The sequence below is a fragment of the Oncorhynchus mykiss genome, chromosome 15 (assembly GCF_013265735.2).
Source record: "Oncorhynchus mykiss isolate Arlee chromosome 15, USDA_OmykA_1.1, whole genome shotgun sequence".
Taxonomy (NCBI): domain Eukaryota; kingdom Metazoa; phylum Chordata; class Actinopteri; order Salmoniformes; family Salmonidae; genus Oncorhynchus; species Oncorhynchus mykiss.
Genome location: NC_048579.1, coordinates 41029969 through 41052601, shown reverse-complemented (window position 1 = coordinate 41052601; position 22633 = coordinate 41029969). Strand labels below are relative to the sequence as shown.

Sequence of the window (22633 nt, the reverse complement as noted above, 5' to 3'; positions counted from 1 at the left end):
CAGCTGAACACACCATCCCCACTGTCAAACATGGTGGTGGCAGCATCATGGTTTGGGCCTGCTTTTCTTCAGCAGGGACAGGGAAGATGGTTAAAATTGATGGGAAGATGGATGGAGCCAAATACAGGACCATTCTGGAAGAAAACCTGATGGAGTCTGCAAAAGACCTGAGACTGGGACGGAGATTTGTCTTCCAACAAGACAATGATCCAAAACATAAAGCAAAATCTACAATGGAATGGTTCAAAAATAAACATATCCAGGTGTTAGAATGGCCAAGTCAAAGTCCAGACCTGAATCCAATTGAGAATCTGTAGAAAGAACTGAAAACTGCTGTTCACAAATGCTCTCCATCCAACCTCACTGAGCTCGAGCTGTTTTGCAAGGAGGAATGGGAAAAAATGTCAGTCTCTCGATGTGCAAAACTGATAGAGACATACCCCAAGCGACTTACAGCTGTAATCGCAGCAAAAGGTGGCGCTACAAAGTATTAACTTAAGGGGGCTGAATAATTTTGCACGCCCAATTTTTCAGTTTTTGATTTGTTAAAAAAGTTTGAAATATCCAATAAATGTCGTTCCACTTCATGATTGTGTCCCACTTGTCGTTGATTCTTCACAAAAAAAATACAGTTTTATATCTTTATGTTTGAAGCCTGAAATGTGGCAAAAGGTCGCAAAGTTCAAGGGGGCCGAATACTTTCGCAAGGCACTGTACATTTGTACAAAACACTCACCATCTGGGTCCTCACATTGGCATTGACTGCTCCTAGTGTGATATTTGTTGCTGGGCTGTAGTCGGACGGCATCACAAGTGATATATTGCCTGAAAAACATGGTAAAGGGATAAACTATTTGAAGTGTTCCTCATTGGGCAAAAAATATCCAATGTCTGCCTACACAAATGTATATTTCACCAATTGATAAAGAAATATTTTCTAATTGGTTTAGTAAGGTTTTAAAGAAGCATTGTTTTATGCCTGGTTTGTGGGTTCCATTCCCACTGAGGGCAACCATACGAAAAAAATTATGCATTCATGACTAAGTTGCTTTGGATAAAAGCATCATTATATTATTATATCAATATCAGCAAGGCATTTGTGATATTGGTGTCCTTCCTGTTAACCTACAACATTATGTAAAAACCCACATACATGACTCTTCCTGCATGCACAAAAATGTGGTTTTGTACACCAGCTTCAAACTGCTGAAAATACAATATTTTTGGTTATGGAAGTTTCACAGAAGTTTAGACGGTACAATGATTCTCTACACTACACTTGTTTGTCGATTTCTGTATAGTGTATCTTTAAATTAGCCACTGATGGAACTTTGTGGATGGTTGCCACTTTCCAATGCAATTAAATTCAAACTGGTTTAGTAGGTTTCATTCACACCTGGCCCAACGGTCTTGAAAGTCAGAGCCGTGGAAGTGAACGGAAGAGTGCACATTCACACAGTTGTAAGGAGTTGTTCCTAACCACATGACCTGATCGGTAAATGTAGCTTTTTTTTCTCTCCATAGGGCAGTGATTTGAATTAACATGTTAATAACTTGGAGCGTGACATAAAATGTTGAAAAAGCAGTGTGTTACTTTGCAGCCTTACTCTAAAATGTATTAAATAAAGCATTTCCTCATCAATATACAGACACACACAATATCCCATAATGACAGGTTAGACATTTTAGCAAAATTATAAAAAGAAAGAAAAGAAAAACAGAAGTACCTTATTTACATAAGTATTCAGACACTTTGCTATGAGATTCAAAATTGAGATCACGTGCATCCTGTTTCCATTGATGGTCCTTGTTTTTATAACTTAATTGAAGTCCACCTGTGGTAAAAATCAATTGATTGGACATGATTTGGAAAGGCACACACCTGTCCATATAAGGTCCCACCATGAGGTTGAAGGAATTGTCTGTAGAGCCCCGAGACAGGATTGTGTTGAGGCACAGATCTAGGGAAAGGTACCAAAACATCTCTGCAGCATTGAAGGTCGCCAAGAACACAGTGGCCTCCATCATTCTTAAACGGTAGAAGTTTGGAACCACCAAGACTCTTCCTAGAGCTGGACACCCAGACAAACAGCAATCGGGGGAAAAGGGCCTTGGTCAGGGAGGTGACCAAGAACCCGGTTGTCACTGACAGAGCTCTAGAGTTCCTCTGTGGAGATGGGAGAACCTTCCAGAAGGACAACCATCTCTGCAATACTCCACCCATCAGGCCTTTATGGTAGAGTTGCCAGACAGAAGCCACTCCTCCGTAAAAGGCACGACAGACCACTTGGGAGTTTGCCAAAAGGCACCTAAAGCACTCTCAGACCACGAAGAACAAGATTCCCTGGTCTGATGAAACCAAGATTGAACTCTTTGGTCTGAATCCCAAGCATCGCGTCTGAAGGAAACCGGGCACCATCCCCATGGTGAGGCATGGTGGTGGCAGCATCATGCCGTGGGAATGTTTTATAGCGGCAGGGACTGGGAGACTAGTCAGGATCGAGGGAAAGATAAACAGAGCAAAAAACAGAGATCCTTGATGAAAACCTGCTCCAGAATGTTCACATTCCAACAGGACAACAACCCTAAGCACACAGCCAAGACAATGCAGGAGTGGCTTCAGGACAAGTCTCTGAATGTCCTTGAGTGGCCCAGCCAGAGCCCGGACTTGAAACCGGATTCAACATCTCTGGAGAGAGCAGCGATGCTCCCCATCCAACCTGACAGAGCTTGAGAGGATCTGCAGAGACTCCCCAAATACAAGTGTGCCAAGAAGATTCAAGGCTGTAATCTCTGCCAAAAGGTGTTTCAACAAATGTACTGAGTAAAGGGTCTAAATAATAAATGTGTTATCAGTTTCTGTTTTATACATATGCAAAAATTTCTAAAAACCTATTTTTGCTTGGTCATTATGAGGTGGTGTGTGCAGATTGATTCAATTGCTTTTTAGAGTAAGGTTAACATAACAAAATGTTGAAAAACCTCAAGGGGTCTGAATAATTTCCGAATGCACTGTATATACAAAAGTATGTGGACGCCCCTTCAAATTAGTGGAGTCGGCTATTTGAGCCACGCCCGCTGTTGACAGATGTATAAAATCGTGGACACAGCCATGCAATCTCCATAGACAAACATTTGCAGTAGAATGGCCTTACTGAAGAGCTCAGTGACTTTCAACATGGCACCGTCATAACGCCACCTTTCCAACAAGTCAGTTCGTAAAATTTTTGCTCTGCTAGAGCTTCCCCGGTCAACTGTAAGCGCTGTTATTGTGATGTGGAAACATCTAGGTGCAGCAAAAGGCTCAGTAGCGAAGTGGTAGGCCACACAAGAGAACAGAACGGGACTGCCGACTGCTGAAGCGCGCAGCGTGTTCAAATCATCTGTTCTTGGTTGCAACACTCACTGCCGAGTTCCAAACTGCCTCTGGAAGCAATATCGGCACAAGAACTGTTCGAGAGCTTCATGAAACGGGTTTCCATGGCCGCGCGGCCGCACACAAGCCTAAGGTCACCATGCACAATGCCAAGCATCGGCTGGAGATGTGTAAAGCCCGCCGCCATTCGATATGGGGGTAGTGGAAACGCGTTCTCTGGAGTGACGAATCACGCTTCACCAACTGGCAGTCTGACGGACGCCAGGAGAACACTACCTGCTCCAATGCATAGTGCCAACTGTACATTTTGGTGGAGGAAGAATAATAGTCTGGCCCAGTTTTTCATGGTTCGGGCTAGGCTCCTTAGTTCCAGTGAAGGGAACTGTTAATGCTACAACATACAGTGACATTCTAGATTATTCTGTGCTTCCAACTTTGTGGCATCAGTTTGGGGAAGGCCCTTTCCTGTTTAAGCATGACAATGCCCTCATGCAAAAAAGCGAGACCCATACAGAAATGGTTTATTGAGATCGGTGTGGAAGAACTTGACTGGTCTGCACAGAGCCGTGACCTCAACACCCTTTTGGGATGAATTGGAACTCCCGACTGTGAGCCAGGCCTAATCGCCTAACATCAGAGTCTGACCTCACTAATGCTCTTGTGACTGGATGGAATCAAGTCCCTGTAGCAATGTTCCAACATCTAGGGAAAGCCTTCCCAGAAGAATGGAGGCTGTTATAGCAGTAACTCCATGTCAATGCCCATGATTTTGTAATGAGAAGTTCGATGAGCAGGTGTCCACATATTTTTGGTCATGATGTGTATGTACATGTGCACAAAGGTTGTACTGATGACAGAGTAAAGAAAGATTAACAAACACACTAAGTAGAGAAGATTTTTGGCAGGATGTGGATGAAACCCCTCCCCAATCATACGACTCCTACCCACACAAACAATCCTCAACTAGTGTACACCGTGAATGCCCCACCACCTACAGCCTTCCATTATTAGAAGTGGGGCTAGCACTACAGCCTAGGACTTTGAGCGGTTCTGTTTTTCTGGGATATCGAGCAGGGCCTGATTCTTTGGGCTAACCTCGGGGGACTGGGTCAGAACCCCGCCCTGTGCAACTGGGTCCTGGACTTCCTGGTGTGCTGAAAAAGCGAGGTAATAACAAATCCACCACGCTGATCCTCAGCACGGGGGCCTCACAAGGGTGTGTACTCCGCTCCCTCCTGAACTCCCTGTTCAGTGTTCACCCATGACTGCATGGCCACGCACGTCTCTAACACAATCAAGTTTGCAGACGACAACAGTGGTTGGCCTGATTACCAACAATGACAAGAACGCATACAGGGAGAAGTTGAAGGTCCTGGCGGAGTGGTGCCGGGAAAATAACCTCTCTTAAAGTCAACAAAACAAAGGAGCTGATCATGGAATTCAGGAGACAGCAGAGGGAGCATGACCCCATCAACGAGGCCACAGTGGAGGGTGAAAAGCTTCAAGTTCTTCGGTGTACACATCACTGACAAAATGAAAATGGTCCATCCACGCAGACAGTGTGGTGACGAAGGCGCAAAGCGTCTCTTCAACCTGCGCCACTGAGAGCATCCAGTCGGGCTGTATCACTGCCTGGTACGGCAATTGCACAGTCCACAACCGCAGGGCAGTCCAGAGGGTGGTGAGGTTTGCCCAACGCATCACTGGGGGCACACTGCCTGCCCTACAGGACATCTATAGCACCCAGTGTCATAGAAAGACCACATACTGGCCATAATGTCTACAGTGCCTTGCGAAAGTATTCGGCCCCCTTGAACTTTGCGACCTTTTGCCACATTTCAGGCTTCAAACATAAAGATATAAAACTGTATTTTTTTGTGAAGAATCAACAACAAGTGGGACACAATCATGAAGTGGAACGACATTTATTGGATATTTCAAACTTTTTTAACAAATCAAAAACTGAAAAATTGGGCGTGCAAAATTATTCAGCCCCTTTACTTTCAGTGCAGCAAACTCTCTCCAGAAGTTCAGTGAGGATCTCTGAATGATCCAATGTTGACCTAAATGACTAATGATGATAATTACAATCCACCTGTGTGTAATCAAGTCTCCGTATAAATGCACCTGCACTGTGATAGTCTCAGAGGTCCGTTAAAAGCGCAGAGAGCATCATGAAGAACAAGGAACACACCAGGCAGGTCCGAGATACTGTTGTGAAGAAGTTTAAAGCCGGATTTGGATACAAAAAGATTTCCCAAGCTTTAAACATCCCAAGGACCACTGTGCAAGCGATAATATTGAAGTGGAAGGAGTATCAGACCACTGCAAATCTACCAAGACCTGGCCGTCCCTCTAAACTTTCAGCTCATACAAGGAGAAGACTGATCAGAGATGCAGCCAAGAGGCCCATGATCACTCTGGATGAACTGCAGAGATCTACAGCTGAGGTGGGAGACTCTGTCCATAGGACAACAATCAGTCGTATATTGCACAAATCTGGCCTTTATGGAAGAGTGGCAAGAAGAAAGCCATTTCTTAAAGATATCCATAAAAAGTGTCGTTTAAAGTTTGCCACAAGCCACCTGGGAGACACACCAAACATGTGGAAGAAGGTGCTCTGGTCAGATGAAACCAAAATTGAACTTTTTGGCAACAATGCAAAACGTTATGTTTGGCGTAAAAGCAACACAGCTGAACACACCATCCCAACTGTCAAACATGGTGGTGGCAGCATCATGGTTCGGGCCTGCTTTTCTTCAGCAGGGACAGGGAAGATGGTTAAAATTTATGGGAAGATGGATGAAGCCAAATACAGGACCATTCTGGAAGAAAACCTGATGGAGTCTGCAAAAGACCTGAGACTGGGACGGAGATTTGTCTTCCAACAAGACAATGATCCAAAACATAAAGCAAAATCTACAATGGAATGGTTCAAAAATAAACATATCCAGGTGTTAGAATGGCCAAGTCAAAGTCCAGACCTGAATCCAATCGAGAATCTGTGGAAAGAACTGAAAACTGCTGTTCACAAATGCTCTCCATCCAACCTCACTGAGCTCGAGCTGTTTTGCAAGGAGGAATGGGAAAAAATGTCAGTCTCTCGATGTGCAAAACTGATAGAGACATACCCCAAGCGACTTACAGCTGTAATCGCAGCAAAAGGTGGCGCTACAGTTAAGTATTAACGTAAGGGGGCTGAATAATTTTGCACGCCCAATTTTTCAGTTTTTGATTTGTTAAAAAAGTTTGAAATATCCAATAAATGTCGTTCCACTTCATGATTGTGTCCCACTTGTTGTTGATTCTTCACAACAAAATACAGTTTTATATCTTTATGTTTGAAGCCTGAAATGTGGCAAAAGGTCGCAAAGTTCAAGGGGGCCGAATACTTTCGCAAGGCACTGTATATACACAAATTATATACATACAATATATTTATGTTCTGAACTCCGACATTGCTTGTTCTAATATTTATATATTTCTTAATTCCCTTCTTTGTCTTTTCGGGTTTGCGTGTATTTTTTTGTATTGTTAGGTATTACTGCACTGCACTGCAATAACATCTGCAAAATATATGTAAGCAACGATAAAATTTGACCACCTGACAAGGAACAACTCTGGGCCCCTGGTTATAGGCAATTATATTTGAAACACCCCAGGCCCTACTAGCTTCATCCAGTGAGGTCCAGGCTGGAGGCGGGCTGGTCCAGTGCCAGGCAGCAGGGTCAGAGTGTGTCGGTGGTGCCTTGTGCCTTCATCAGGCCCAACAGAAAGGCGGGCCCCAACCTCTCCCAGTCTCAACACTGGAATGTGGCCACCACTCTCTCCTTTAAGGCACAACAATGAGGAAGGGCTGCTTCATTAGAATAAAGCTGAGCAGCTGTCACTCTCCCCCTTTTTGACTAAAAAAATTATTGGGAACACACGCGCAACAGACTTACTAAAAACATGAGTTTTCATGGATTGCTTTAAAATTAATTTAAAAAAAGCAGATTTCAGTGGTGCTAGGAGAGAAACATCAGACTCACCTAGAGTCACTTAGGCCTTCGTATATTATAATGACCTGATAAGGTGCTTCCAGGTAGAATGCAAGGTCCATTTAAAGATTAAATGTAGAGGGGAGTTATCTTTGGAACTTGGGCTTGTATCTCAAAATGCAAAAACACCACTTTCCTGAGGATTTTTAAATCAACGATCTCATGCTTTTCTTCAATATTATTGACGTTCTTGCTGGTGCACCGTCCCTTCTCGTGCGATACATTACTCAATTGTTTTGGTTATTATAAAGGGAAATACCTAGTCAGAATGCCTTCAACTGAAATGTGTCTTCCGCATTTAACCCAACCCCTCTGAATCAGAGGTGAAAGGGCTGCCTTAATCAACATCCACATTTTAATACAACAGAAAACTGCCATTACAGGCTAAACTAATATAAAAACAAAAATGCACACACTTTGTGCAACTACATTCAAGCAAACCCCAGAGGGCAACAAAACATAAAACATCACATTAAGTGCCCAGTAATCAGAGATTCAGAAAAAAACTCAACCGCAATCAAACCTTAAAATTAAGCTATGATAAATGAACACGTTGTTTACTCAGAAAGGAACACAGCCTAACCACATCGGCAGAACTAGCCAACTACATATTTGTGTAAGACTCCAGACTAACAATTGGGAGAACAGGAGGCAAGTGCGTTAAGTCACTAAAAGTTGCTAAAAATCATCTTGCCATTACCGTTGGAACCAGCAACTCTTGTTTACCTGTCTCTCTGCAGAAGGGAACCAGCAAGACCTCCATGGCTCCCTCTCCCCGTTTCTCAGTCCCAGCTCGAGTGTGCCGACCAGTCTTGCCTAACCCCCACAGACATTAAGCTAGCGAGCAACTTCCAGTAGGACAGAGGAGAGAGGTACTGAGTCTCTTTACTGGCCCAGAACAGCGTCTCGACCCTCCCCTTCCCCTGCTCTTGGCAAGTTGGCTAATCCGCGACACACAACCAATCCCATTACGTCTAAACAAGACGTAGAGAGAAGAGAAGGAAAAAGGCACATTCATTTACTTGAAGAGCACGTGCCTCTCAGCACCTCGTGTAGCCTGGGATCCAGTGCCCCCCTCACAAATGCGCTCTCCCTATTTTGTTACCAGCCAATGAAAACTTGAAAGCCCCTGCCAGGCGAGTGCAGAGGAAGTCCACCTGCCTTCCCTCCAGACAATGTGGGAACACCACATTTCACTGAGCGAACGCCTGGCCTAGGAAGACCGCCATCGATACACACACACACACCCTCCCCAAAGGCATGACCATCTCCATGTAATGCTGCTCTCTGGTTGACAGGGAGAGACACTGTGTGGATGGGTGATTGCTTGTTCTAGCCTGCCTGGTCTGGGAAGGGGGTTGAACAGAGAACGCCTCCAGTCAGCGTCTGTAGTCTGTCTTGTATCAAATGTAGGCTAACAAAAAAAATAAGTCACTGTTCAAAAGAATACCTAAACTAAAACCAGGCAAACTGTGGATGCAAATAATAGCCTATGTAGGCTGCACAATATTAAATTAATTGAATTGAGTCATACTGTGCACATTTCCAAAGGTATATTTCCACATTTTGTGGCCAATCAGAGCATTTACACACACTAGCTTCAAATCTACACAATGCAAATCCAAAGTACAGTAGGACCTCAGTCCTGAATAGAGGTCGTTCAGAATACTGAAATGTTTGACTTTGAAACCTAATCACAGAATTTGAGTTGCATAATTAACCCATATTACACCTGTAATCTAACATTTTGCCAGTAGTGTATTCACTAGGAACCAAACAAAAGCAAACGGGACAAAATGGAGAGGGCCCCACCTGAGTTTGTCTAATGAGAAACTGCAGTTTTCATTGCAGCATTCTGTTCCAAAATGTTTTTCTACAGTTTGCACTAATGAATACACCGCTGATGTGTTTTTAGCACAAGAAAGCAATGTTAACATTTGCACAGTCTTGCGTTGCCATATCTCCAAAATCATGTCACTGTCACGTCTCCCTTGAAAGTCTGGAGAATTTTGTATTATACCGTTTTCCGACAGGGTAGGACACATTTGTATAAACTTGTTCCCATATGCTAACTAAACTCAGCAAAAAAAAAAAAAGAAATGTCCTCTCACTGTCAACTGCGTTTATTTTCAGCAAAGTTAACATGTGTAAATATTTGTATGACCATAAGATTCAACAACAGACATGAACTGAGCAAGAGCCACAGACATGTGACGAACAGAAATTGAATAATGTGTCCCTGAACAAAAGGGGAGGGGGGGTCAAAAATAGAGGTCGACCGATTATTATTTTTCAACGCCAATACCGATACCGATTATTGGAAGACCAAAAAAGCCGATACCGATTATTCGGCCGATTTAAATTTGTAATATTTTATTTGTAATAATGACAATTACAACAATACTGAATTAACACTTATTTTAACTTAATATAATATAATACATTTAGCCTCAAGTAAATAATGAAACATGTTCAATTTGGTTTAAATAATGCAAGTGTTGGAGAAGAAAGTAAAAGTGCAATATGTGCTATGTAAGAAAGCTAACGTTTCAGTTCCTTGCTCAGAACATGAGAACATATGAAAGCTGGTGGTTCCTTCTTCAATATTCCCAGGTAAGAAGTTTTAGGTTGTAGTTATTATAGGAATTATAGGACTATTTCTGATTCATTCTGATTAAAATCGGTTGACCTCTAGTCAAAATCAAAAGTAACTGTCAGTATCTGGTGTGGTCACTGCATTAAGTACTGCAGTGCATCTCCTCCTCATGGACTGCACCATATTTGCTGTGAGATGTTACCCCACTCTCACCAAGGCACCTGCAAGTTCCCAGACATTTCTGTGGGAACGGCCCTAGCCCTCACCCTCCGATCCAACAAGTCCCAGATGTGCTCAATGGGATTGAGCTCCGGGCTCGTCGCTGGCCATGGTAGAACACTGACATTCCTGTCTTGCAGGAAATCATGCACAGAACGAGCAGTATGGCTGGTGGCATTGTCATGCTGGAGGGTCATGTCAGGATGAGCCTGCAGGAAGGGTACCACATGAGGGAGGAGGATGTCTTCCCTGTAACGCACAGCGTTGAGATTGCCTGCAATGACAACAAGCTCAGTCCGATGATGCTGTCATACACCGCTCCAGACCATGACAGACCCTCCACCTCCAAATCGATTCTGCTCCAGAGTACAGGCCTCGGTGTAACGCTCATTCCTTCGACGATAAACGTGAATCCGACCATCACCCCTGGTGAGACAAAACCGCGACTCGTCAGAGAAGCGCAGTTTTTGCCAGTCCTGTCTGACGGTGGGATTGGGCGACGTTGTTGCCGGGGATGTCTGGTGAGGTCCTGCCTTACAACAGGCCTACAAACCCTCAGTCCAGCCTCTCTCAGCCTATTGCAGGCAGTCTGAGCACTGATGGAAGGATTGTGCATTCTTGGTGTAACTCAGGCAGTTGTTGTTGCCATCCTGTACCTGTCCCGCAGGTGTGTTCGGATGTACCGATCCTGTGCAAGTGTTGTTACACGTGGTCTGCCACTGCGAGGACGATCAGCTGTCCATCCTGTAACGCTGTCTTAGTTGTCTCACAGTACGGACATTGCAATTTATTGCCCTGGCCACATCTGCAGTCTTCATGCCTCCTTGCAGCATGCCTAAGGCATGTTTTTCAGAGTCAATAGAAAGGCCTCTTTAGTGTCCTAAGTTTTCATAACTGTGACCCTAATTGCCTACCGTCTGTAAGCTGTTAGTGTCTTAACGACCGTTCCGCACCACAAGTGCATGCTCATTAATGGTTTATGGTTCATTGAACAAGCATGGAAAACAGTGTTTAAAAACTTTACAATGAAGATCTGTGAAGTAATTTGGATTTTTATGAATTAACAGGGGTCCTGAAAAAAGAGACGTTTATTTTTTCGCTGAGAAATCTATATATATATCTATATATTAGAGGTCGACCGGCATGGCCGATTTAATTAGGGCCGATTTTAAAGTTTTCATAACAACCGGTAATCAGCATTTTTGGACACCGATTACGGCCAATTACATTGCACTCCACGAGGAGACTACGCGGCAGACCGACTACCTTTTACGCGAGTGCAGCAAGAGCCAAGGTAAGTTGCTAGCTAGCATTAAACGTATCTGGTAAAACAAACGATCAATCTTAACATAATCACTAGTTAACTACACATGGTTGATATTACTAGTTTATCTAGCTTGTCCTGCGTATATAATCGATGCGGTACCTGTTAATTTATCATCGAATCATAGCCTACTTCGCCAAAACGGGTGATGATTTAACAAGCATATTTGCGAAAAAAGCACTGTCGTAGCATCAATGTGTACCTAACCATAAACAAAGTCTTTCTTAAAATCAATACACATATATTTTTTAACCTGCAAATTTAGTTAATATTGCCTGTTAACATGAATTTCTTTTAACTAGGGAAATTGTGTCATTTCTCTTGCATTCTGTGCAAGCAGAGTCAGGGTATATGCAGCAGTTCAGGCTGCCTGGCTCGTAGCGAACTGGGTGAAGACGATTTCTTCCTAACAAAGACCGTGATTAATTTGCCGAAATTGTAAATAATTATGACATAACGTTGAAGGTTGTGCAATGTAACAGCAATATTTAGAATTAGGGATGCCACCCATTAGAAAATGCGTAACGGTTCCGTATTTCACTGAAATAATCAACTTTTTTTTTTCTTCTAAATGATAGTTTCTGGATTTGACCATATTAATGACGTAACGCTCGTATTTCTGTGTGTAATATTATAATTAAGTCTATGATTTGATAGAGCAGTCTGACTTGAGCGGTGGTAGGCAGCAGTAGGCTTGTAAGCATTCATTCAAACAGCCCTTTCCTGCATTTGCCAGCAGCTCTTCGTTGTGCTTCAAGCACAGCGCTGTTTATGACTTCAAGCCTATCAACTCCCGAGATTAGGCTGGCAATACTAAAGTGCCTATAAGAACATACAATAGTCAAATATATATGAAATACAAATAGTATAGAGAGAAATAGTCCTATAATTCCTATAATAACTACAACCTAAAAGTTCTTAGCTGGGAATATTGAAGACTCATGTTAAAAGGAACCACCAGCTTTCATATGTTCTCATGTTCTGAGCAGGAACTTAAACATTAGCTTTTTTACATGGCAAATATTGCACTTGAACTTTCTACTCCAACACTTTGTTTTTGCATTATTTAAACCAAATTGAATATTTCATTATTTGAGACCAAATAGATTTCATTGATGTATTAACTTAAAATAAGTGTTCATTCAGTATTGTGATAATTGTCAATATTGCAAATATATATAAAAATTGGCATCGGCTTTTTATGGTCCTCAAATAAATCGGTATCGGCGTTGAAAAATCATAAATCAGTCGACCAATCATCCATCCATCCATATATGTAGCATCCATCATTCCCCTGAATGTCCCAAAAGTGTGTTGACTTCTGCTCCACTCAAGTATAGTTAAAACACACACACACAACAGTAGTTTCACACCCTTCTGTGGAGTTGAACAACGTTGGAGGATTTGGGTCGGTTGGATTCAGATGTGTTGCATCTAACCTAGTTTCAGCAATAGCGACTGTATTGAAAAACCATCCCGTGGACATTTTCCAAATACCCCGGTATAAGGCCTAGTATTTTTTCAAAGAGCTCACGGAGTAAACGTAGCTTTCATGACATGACGATACGCTGTTGTGCAGTGCAAGAGGTGATCAACTTAGACTTGAAATTCACTACTGTTTGCCAGCTAAATATCTTATAAGTTAAAAAATGTAAGATGTGCCAAATACATTCTTCCCATCACATGGCTCCAGCTATGCATTTGGTTTGCTAACTTGCTAGCTAGTGGCTATATTGCAAGATCAAGCTTCTTGGTTACAGCAGAGAATCCATTCCCCCCTGTGTCAAGATCCCTGTTATCTCAAATTTGATTTGTGCATGCAGCAAACATTTTGAGCTGGGCTATCTGTCCTTGCAATTAGTTTGTTCGCCTCTGCTTCTTAGCATTCAGCTAGCATCCACTAAGGCAATTCCCTAGTACTTTGTTAGCCTTTTGTTTTTTTACATTTGGAAAGCAAGTGGCCCTGTGTGCAATGCCAGTAATACCGTAAACCCCTGTATGGTACAGGAATGGGAGTGCCTCAGCCTTTGTGCTCAAAGCTTGTTGAGGACCCCGGGAGGCTCAAAGAAGCGAACAGCTGGTGAGCCTAGAAGGGCCGGAGAGGGAGATTCCATTCAAAGGATCAATGGCAGATAGAAAGGAGGTGGCGCCCACATTCCTGCCAAACAATAGCTCCCCCGTGGGCCCCAGAGGGCACTTCAGATAATGGGCTTTTGTCCAACATGGACAGAACCTATAGAAGAACCAGAGAAGCTCCAAAGTGGCTGGAGGTCTCTCTCACTTTCTCTGCACTTGCAACTCTCCATCTCTCTCCCCCACCTCTCCCTCTGATGAGATGATGGAAACATTAGATTTATGCAACATCAGGCATTAAAGTGTAACAGTGTCTTTAAACACTTGGTAAGTCTGTACACGATCAAAACATAAAGTAACACCACTCTTCTAGATGAGATCATCATTTTAAAAAAAAAAAATTTAAACACTTGATACCATCTGGTGGCCCATCTTTGTAATTACCAAACCGGAAATCGTCAGTAAGTGGCACGCCTCCGCAGCTTGTAAACACAGCAGTTCTGCTCTTACGAAACAGTCTCGTAAGATTTGAAAAAAAGGTGCATTTCCAAAATGCAATGGATGCAAAATTAGCAGATGTCAAGAGAAGCCACAGTATAGAAACACGTAATTTTTCTACAATTTTTCTTTGCCACTTGAAAAAAACATCACATTTCAAATACAGTATTTAACATTGGGTGTTAAGTGATGCAAACCACATTTATGTTGCTTAATATACAATGACATTGTTTATTTTTCACAACAAATAAAAGTCTGGATCTCTATTAAACATATATTTGAATGTTAACCGCCTATGGGCTCCAATTTGCATGTGTAAAAAAAGTTAGCAAACTTCCCATCTTAACTGTAATATATCTAATATACACCAATGAGAGTCTGGATACTTGAATACTGCAACTCGCGTTTGAATGATATGCAATGCATTTTCAGATTGAACAACCATTTTCTCAAAAGTATTGTTTGTGTGTTAATATTTTCATGGAGTGAGCACTGTGTGAAACCTCTGGCAGGCTGTATTTCATACATGGAACACAATTTTTGAAATGCAGAAATACAATTACACACTGAAGATAACTCTTGCAATATTTACAGTGCCTTAGGAAAGTATTCAGGCCCCTTTACCTTTTCAACATAGTTACATTACAGCCTTAGTCAAAAATTGATTCAATATTTTTTTTCCCCCCCATATCAATCTAAAGCGAAAACAGGTTGACATTTTAGCACATTCATAAAAAATAAAACAAAACACCTTATTTCCATAAGTATTCAGACCCTTTGCTATGAGACTCGAAATTGAGCTCAGGTGGATCCTGTTTCCATGTATCATCCTTGAGATGTTTCTACAACTTGATTAAAGTCCACCTGTGGTAAATTCAAATTGATTGGACATGATTTGGAAAGGCACACTATCTATTTAAGGTCCGACAGTTGACAGCGCATGTCAGAGCAAAAACCAAGCAATGAGGTCGAAGGAATTGTCCATATAGCTCCAAGACAGGATTGTGTTGATGTAAAGATCTGGGAAAAGGTAACAAAACACTTTGCAGCATTGTATGTCCCCAAGAACAGTGGCCTCAATCATTCTTAAATGGAAGTAGTTTGGAACCACCAAGACTCTTCCTGGACCTGGCCCCCCAGCCAAACTGAGCAATCGGGGGAGAAGGGCCTTGGTCAGGGAGGTAAGCAAGAACCCAATGGTCACTGACAGAGCTCTAGAACTTCTCTGTGGAGATGGGAGAACCTTCCAGAAGTACAACCATCTCTGCAGCACTCCACAAATCAGGCCTTTATGGCAGAGTGGTCAGACAGAAGCCATTCCTCAGTAAAAAGGCACGACAGCCCATTTGGAGTTTGCCAAAAGGCACCTAAAGGACTCTCATACCATGAGAAACAAAATTCTCTGGTCTGATGAAACCAAGATTGAACTCTTTGGCCTGAATGTCAAGTGTAACATTTGGAAGAAACTGGGAGATTAGTCAGGATCAAGGGAAAGATGAATGGAGCAACGTACAGAGGGATCACTGATGAAGTCCTGAGTGCTCTGGAGCTGGTTCTCAGACTGGGGTGAAGGTTGACCTTCCAACAGGACAATGGCCCTAAGCACACACCCAAGACAATGAATGAGTGGTTTCGGGACAAGTCTCTGAAGATCCTTGAGTGGCCCTGCCAGAGCCTGGACTTGAACGCGACGAGCATCTCTGGAGAGACCGGAGAAAAGCTGTGCAGTAACGCTCCCTATCCAACCTCACAGAGCTTGAGAGGATCTGCAGAGAATAACTCTCCAAATACAAGTGCCAAGCTTGTAACGTCATACCCAAGAAGACCTGAGGATGTAATTGCACCACAGGTAAATGGTCTGAATACTTATGTAAATGTGATATTTGCAGTTATATATATATATATATATATATATAAATATATATATATATTTTTTTTACAAATATCCTACCAAAGGGTCCCAAATTATAAGCAGAAACATATCTAAATCAGGCAAAGAAAATCCTGCATCCCCTGTCAAAAAAATGATTCCCCCATCTCTGGCTGTAGCCTACAGCACAAATTCTCTATTAGCGGGTTAGGGTTGCACCCAACCCTCAGATTCACTTTTTCACAGAGGCTGCAGATGGGTCATTAGCAAATGCGGGTGGGTGCGCCCTCAGTTTTAAGTCCAGTCACATGGAAGGAACCATAATCAAATAAAGGCCTAATATTAATTTTAATAACAAAGCAAGTTAAACAGTCAAATGAGCACCAAGCGTCAGTCTGTGACGAGAGAACATGTCTGGTGACAAAGAAGCATAAACACACTCAGAAATTCATATAGCACTGTAGTAAACTCAGACAAACAGCACTACCCAAAGACCTGAATATTAAAGGTGATACTTGTCCCACATGCGACGACCTCACAGGTGATAGTCGCCTATCCCCCTCCCCTCTGCTACAAGATGAAATGTCCAGGCTGCTTGTGCAGGAACAGATGTCACACTGAAATCTGAAAGCTTGTCGCTTCAATCTCAGTAGAGTAGGCCCAGGCTAACAAAACGACAACTTTGCTGTCCAACTAGCCCCTCTGACATAAATGAGCAACTGTTGTTAGTGAAGGGCTATTTTGACTTCACGTGAATGTACGTCAACTTCTTCATGGCTACCAAATGAACACAATTGATTGGTTTGTATAAGTGTGCAGGCTAACCAACGTTATCCATCTAGCCAGATAGAGATATAATATATATAGCTGAAGTCGGAAGTTCACATACACTTAGGTTGGAGTCATTAAAACTAGTTTTTCAACCAATCCACAAATGTCTTGTTAACAAACTATAGTTTTGGCAAGTAGGTTAGGACTACTTTATCAACTTTGTGCATGACAAGTAATTTTTCCAACAATTGTTTACAGATGGATAATTTAACTATTAATTCACTGTATCATAATTCCAGTGGGTCAGAAGTTTACATACACTAAGTTGACTGTTCCTTTAAACAGCTTGGAAAATTCCATAAAATTGTCATGGCTTTAGAAGCCTCTGATAGGCTAATTGACATCATTTGAGTCAATTGGAGGTGTACCTGTGGATGTATTTCAAGGCCTACCTTCAAACATAGTGCCTTTATGCTTGACATCATGGGAAAAATCTAAATAAATCAGCCAAGACCTCAGAAAAAAAATTGTTCATCCATGGGAGCAATTTCCAAACGCCTGAAGGTACCACGTTCATCTGTACAAACAATAGTACTCAAAGATAAACACCATAGGACCACGCAGCCGTCATACTGCTCAGGAAGGAGACTCTTTCTGTCTCCTAGAGATGAACGTACTTCGGTGCAAAAAGTGCAAATCAATCCTCTGTACACCTATATAGATATTCCATTTTTTTTTTTAAATCAGCTGTTTTCAGCTACAATAGTCATTTACAACATTTCTGATCAATTTGATGTTATTTTAATGGACAAAAAGTGATTTTCTTTCAAAAACAAGGTCATTTCTAAGTGACCCAAAACACACACACACACACGTCTATAAATTATATACATGCATACAGACATAAATACATACATACATACAGTTGAAGTCAGAAGTTTTACATACACCTTAGCCAAATACATTTAAACTCAGTTTTAAACAATTCCTGACATTTAATCCTAGTAAACATTCCCTGTTTTAGGTCAGTTAGGATCAGAGCTGGTGTAACCGAGTCAGGTTTGTAGGCCTCCTTGCTCGCACACACTTCTTCAGTTCTGCCCACACATGTTCTATAGGATTGAGGTCAGGGCTTTGTGATGGCCAGTCCAATGGAATAGCCTACATTTCTCATAACAAGAATAGACTGACAAGTTTCAGAGGAAAGTTATTTTGTTTCTGGCCATTTTGAGCCTGTAATCTAACCCACAAATGCTGATGCCCCAGATACTCAACTAGTCTAAAGGCAGCCAGTTTTATTGCTTCTTTAAATCAGAACAACAATTTTCAGCTGTGCTAACATAATTGCAAAAGGGTTTTCTAACGATCAATTAGCCTTTGAAAATGATCAACTTGGATTAGCTAACACAACGTGCCATTGGAACAGGAGTGATGGTCGCTGATAATGGGCCTCAACGCCTATGTAGATATAACATTAAAAAATCTGCCGTTTCCAGCTACAATAGTCATTTACAACTAGAGGTTGACTGATTAATCGGCATGGCCGATTTAATTAGGGCTGTTTTCAAGTTATCATAACAATCGGTATTTTTGGACACCGATTATGGCCAATTACATTGCACTCCATGAGGAGACTGCGTGGCAGACCGACTACCTTTTACGCGAGTGCAGCAAGAGCCATGGTAAGTTGCTAGCTAGCATTAAACTTAGCTTATAAAAAAAAACGATCAATCTTATCATGATCACTAGTTAAATTAGTAATATCATCAACCATGTGTAGTTAACTAGCTTGTCCTGCGTTGCAAATAATCAATGCGGTGCCTGTTAATTTATCATCGAATCACAGCCTACTTTGCCAAACGGGTGATGATTTAACAAGCGCATTCGTGAAAAAAAAGCACTGTCGTTGCACCAATGTACCTAACCATAATCAATGCCTTTAAAATCAATACACAAGTATATATTTTTAAAATGGCATATTTAGTTAGAATAAATTCATGCTAGCAGGCAATATTAACTAGGGAAATTGTGTCACTTCTCTTGCGTTGTGTACAAGCAGTCAGGGTATATGCAGCAGTTTGGGCCACCTGGCTCTTTGCGAACTGTGTGACGACCATTTCTTCCTAACAAAGACCGTAAGTAAATTTGCCAGAATTTTACATAATTATGACATAACATTGAAGGTTGTGCAATGTAACAGCAATATTTAGACATAGGGTTGCCACCCGTTCGACAAAATATGGAACGGTTCAGTATTTCACTGAAAGAATAAATGTTTTCTTTTCCAAATGATAGTTTCCAGATTTGACCATTTTAATGACCAAAGGCTCGTATTTCTGTGTTAATTATATAATTAATTCTATGATTTGATATTTGATAGAGCAATCTGACTGCGTGGTGGAAGGCAGCAGCAAACTCGTAAGCATTCATTCAAACAGCACTTTACTGCATTTTGCCAGCAGCTCTTAGCAATGCTTGAAGCACAGCGCTGTTTATGACTTCAAGCCAATCAACTCCCGAGATTAGCCTGGCAATACTAAAGTGCCTATAAGAACATCCAATAATCAAAAGTATATGAAATACAAATGGTAGAGAGAGAAATAGTCGACGCGTCATGACTCCAATAATAACTACAACCTAAAACTTAACTGGGAATATTGAACCACCAGCTTTCATATGTTCTTGTTATGAGCAAGAAACTTAAATGTTAGCTTTTATTTAATTTTTTTACATGGCACATATTGCACTTTCACTTTTTCTCCAACACTGTTTTTGCATTACTTCAACCAAATCGAACATGTTTAATGATTTATTTGAGATACCGATTAAATCGGCCGTTTTTTTTATTTTTTTAATAATGACAATTACAACAATACTGAATGAACACTTATTTTAACTTAATACATTAAATCATATTAATCATAAATCATAAAATCAATTTAGCCTCAAGTAAATAATGAAACATGTTCAATTTGGTTTCAATAATGCAAAAACAAAGTGTTGGAGAAGAAAGTAAAAGTGCAATATGTGCTATGTAAGAAAGCTAACGTTTCAGTTCCTTGCTCAGAACATATGAAAGCTGGTGGTTACTTTTAACACGAGTCTTGAATATTCCCAGGTAAGAAGTTTTAGGTTGTAGTTATTATAGGAATTATAGGACTATTTCCCTCTATACCATTTGTATTTCATTAACCTTTGACTATTGGATGTTCTTATAGGCACTTTAGTATTGCCAGTGTAACAGTATAGCTTCCGTCCCTCTCCTCGCTCTTCCCTGGGCTCGAACCAGCAACACAACGACAACTACCACCATCGAAGCAGCGTTACCCATGCAGAGTAAGGGGAACAACTACTAGAAGGCTCAGAGGGAGTGACGTTTGAAACTCTATTAGCGCGCGCTAACTAGCTAGCCATTTCACTTCGGTTATACCAGCCATGACGTGTCGAAAATCTGTCGTTCTGCCCCTGAACAAGGCAGTTAACCCACCGTTCCTAGGCCGTCATTGAAAATAAGAATGTGTTCTTAACTGACTTGCCTAGTTAAAGGTATAAAAAATTAAAATAAATTTAAAAATTAAAATAAATTAAAAAATTAAAATCGGCACCCAAAAATACCGACTTCCGATTGTTATGAAAACTTGAAATCGGCCATTCCGATTAATCGGTCGACCTCTATTACACACATACACAAAAATGTAAAAAAATATATACATATAAAATTGGCCGATTAATCGGTATCGGCTTTTTTTGGTCCTCCAATAATCGGTATCGTGTGGACACCCCTTTCAAATTACTGGATTTCACTATTTCAGCCACACCAGTTGCCGACTGGTGTATAAAATCGAGCACACAGACATGCAATCAACCATAGACAAACATTGGCAGTGGAATGGCCTTACTGAAGAGCTCAGTGACTTTCAACGTGGCACCATCATAGGATGCCATCCTTCCAACAAGTCAGTTCGTCAAATTTCTGCCCTGCTAGAGCTGCCCGGGTCAAGTGGTGTTATTGTAAAGTGGAAATGTCTAGGAGCAACAACGGCTCAGCCGTGAAGTGGTAGGCCACACAAGCTCACAGAATGGGACTCGAGATTCATGAAATGGGTTTCCATGGCCGAGCAGCTGCACACATGCCTAATATCACCATGCGCAATGCCAAGTGTCAGCTGGAGTGATGTAAAGCTCGCCGCTATTGGCCTCTGGAGCAGTGACGAATCACGCTTCACCATCTGGCAGTCTGACGAAGAATCTGGGTTTGTTTCTCATGGTTCAGGCTAGGCCCCTTAGTTCCAGTGAAGGGAAATCTTACAACGACATTCCAGATGATTCTGTGATTCCAAGTTTGTGGCTACAGTTTGGGGAAGGCTCTTTCACTTTTAAGCATGACAATGCCCCCATGCACAATGACAGATCCATTCATAAATGGTTTGTCGGGATCGATGTGGAAGAACTTGACTGGCCTGCACAGAGCCCTGACCTCAACCCCTTTAAACACCTTTGGAATTAATTGAAATGCCTAATCATCCGACCTCACTAAGTCCCTGCAGCAATGTTTCAACATCTAGTGAAAAGCCTTCCCAAAAGAGTGGAGGCTATCATCAAAATCAAATAAAATTATATTTGTCACATGCACCGAATACAACAGGTGTAGTAGACCTTACAGTGAAATGCTTACAAGCCCTTAACCAACAATGCAGTTAAGAAAAATGTGTTACATAAAAGATAAGTAAAAAATACAAATAAATAAAAAGTAACATAATTAAAGAGCAGCAGTAAATTAACAATAGCGGGGGTATCGGTATAGCCGCAAAGGGTGGACCAATTCCATATTAATGCACATGATTTTGGAATTTGATGTTCGACGAGCAGGTGTCCACATAACGTTACATACACTACATGACCAAAAGTATAATTTATATACAAAATAGCAGATAGAGTTAATGCTAAACGTTGTTTAGCCTCGAAGGCAATTATGTACAATTTATTTATTCGCAACGCAAATTGTACATGGCTATTGAGCTAAGATATTACGTAGTGTTGAGGCTTCATACATTTATCATAAATTACAGTATAATTATCGTAAACACTGGCTAAAAAAACAAGTGTTGGCTAGAAAGTAACGTTAGGCTAATAGCTAGGCTACCTAACGTTAGCTTACTAGCTAGCTGCTGACTGGCTACCATTACATTAGCTGGCTAACTAGATAGAAAGTACACGAAGTCTTATCTATAGTAGCTAATTTCGTTAGGGAAATGTGTAAAACAAAATATGTATTTACCTTTTACATGTACTGCCGGGGAACAAAAAGTAAAAAATAAAAAGATAACCAGGACCGAGCGAAAATCGCTCTACTTTCTGTCAATGGAAGCGACAGAACTAGTCGGACCCCTTTTCGCAGTACACAAGCTTGGCGGCGGCAGCCAGCTGTCGTCTCTGATTGGTTACACCCGCTTGTGATGCGAGACACCAGATGGAAGCAGATTGGATGTCCCCCGACCGATGTAAACAGCAAACGCAAGCCACTAAAAAAAAACGAGTCTACAATGAAAACTGTATTTAGGAGGAATCATATATATTTTCTTATTATGCGCTACTTAAAGTCTAGCACAGCCCATCGAATTCATTAGCCAGTAACCATGCACACTCCAGCAATGATGTACAGTGCACTGCCCTCAAAGTATTCATACCGTTTTACTTTTTACACATTCTGTTGTGTTACAGCCTGAATTTAAAATGGATTCGATTTTTTTTCTTACCCATCTACACACAATACCCCATGACTGGTGCACATTTATTGCAAATGGTGCACATTTATTGAAAATGAAATACAGAAATATCTCATATACATAAGCATTCACACCCCTAA

At 41.4% G+C, this 22633-nt stretch overlaps 1 protein-coding gene across 7 annotated transcripts in view; it reads right to left on the bottom strand.

Moving 5' to 3' along the window:
* Window positions 1-22226, bottom strand: part of tfdp2 (transcription factor Dp-2) — a 58163-nt gene extending 35937 nt beyond the window's left edge. Inside the window, exons 1-2 of one of the 7 annotated variants that reach the window (XM_021563196.2) lie at window positions 22046-22225; window positions 737-825 (exon numbers count right to left, since the gene is read on the bottom strand). In XM_021563196.2, the coding sequence (XP_021418871.2) occupies window positions 737-808 (72 nt within the window). In that variant the 5' untranslated portion in view covers window positions 809-825; window positions 22046-22225. Of the gene's footprint in view, window positions 1-736; window positions 826-8142; window positions 8686-22045 lie in introns of those variants that run through there. The other 6 variants (XM_021563197.2, XM_036944358.1, XM_021563194.2 and 3 more) reach the window with 6 other exon arrangements.
* Between the last annotated feature and the right edge of the window lie 407 nt (window positions 22227-22633).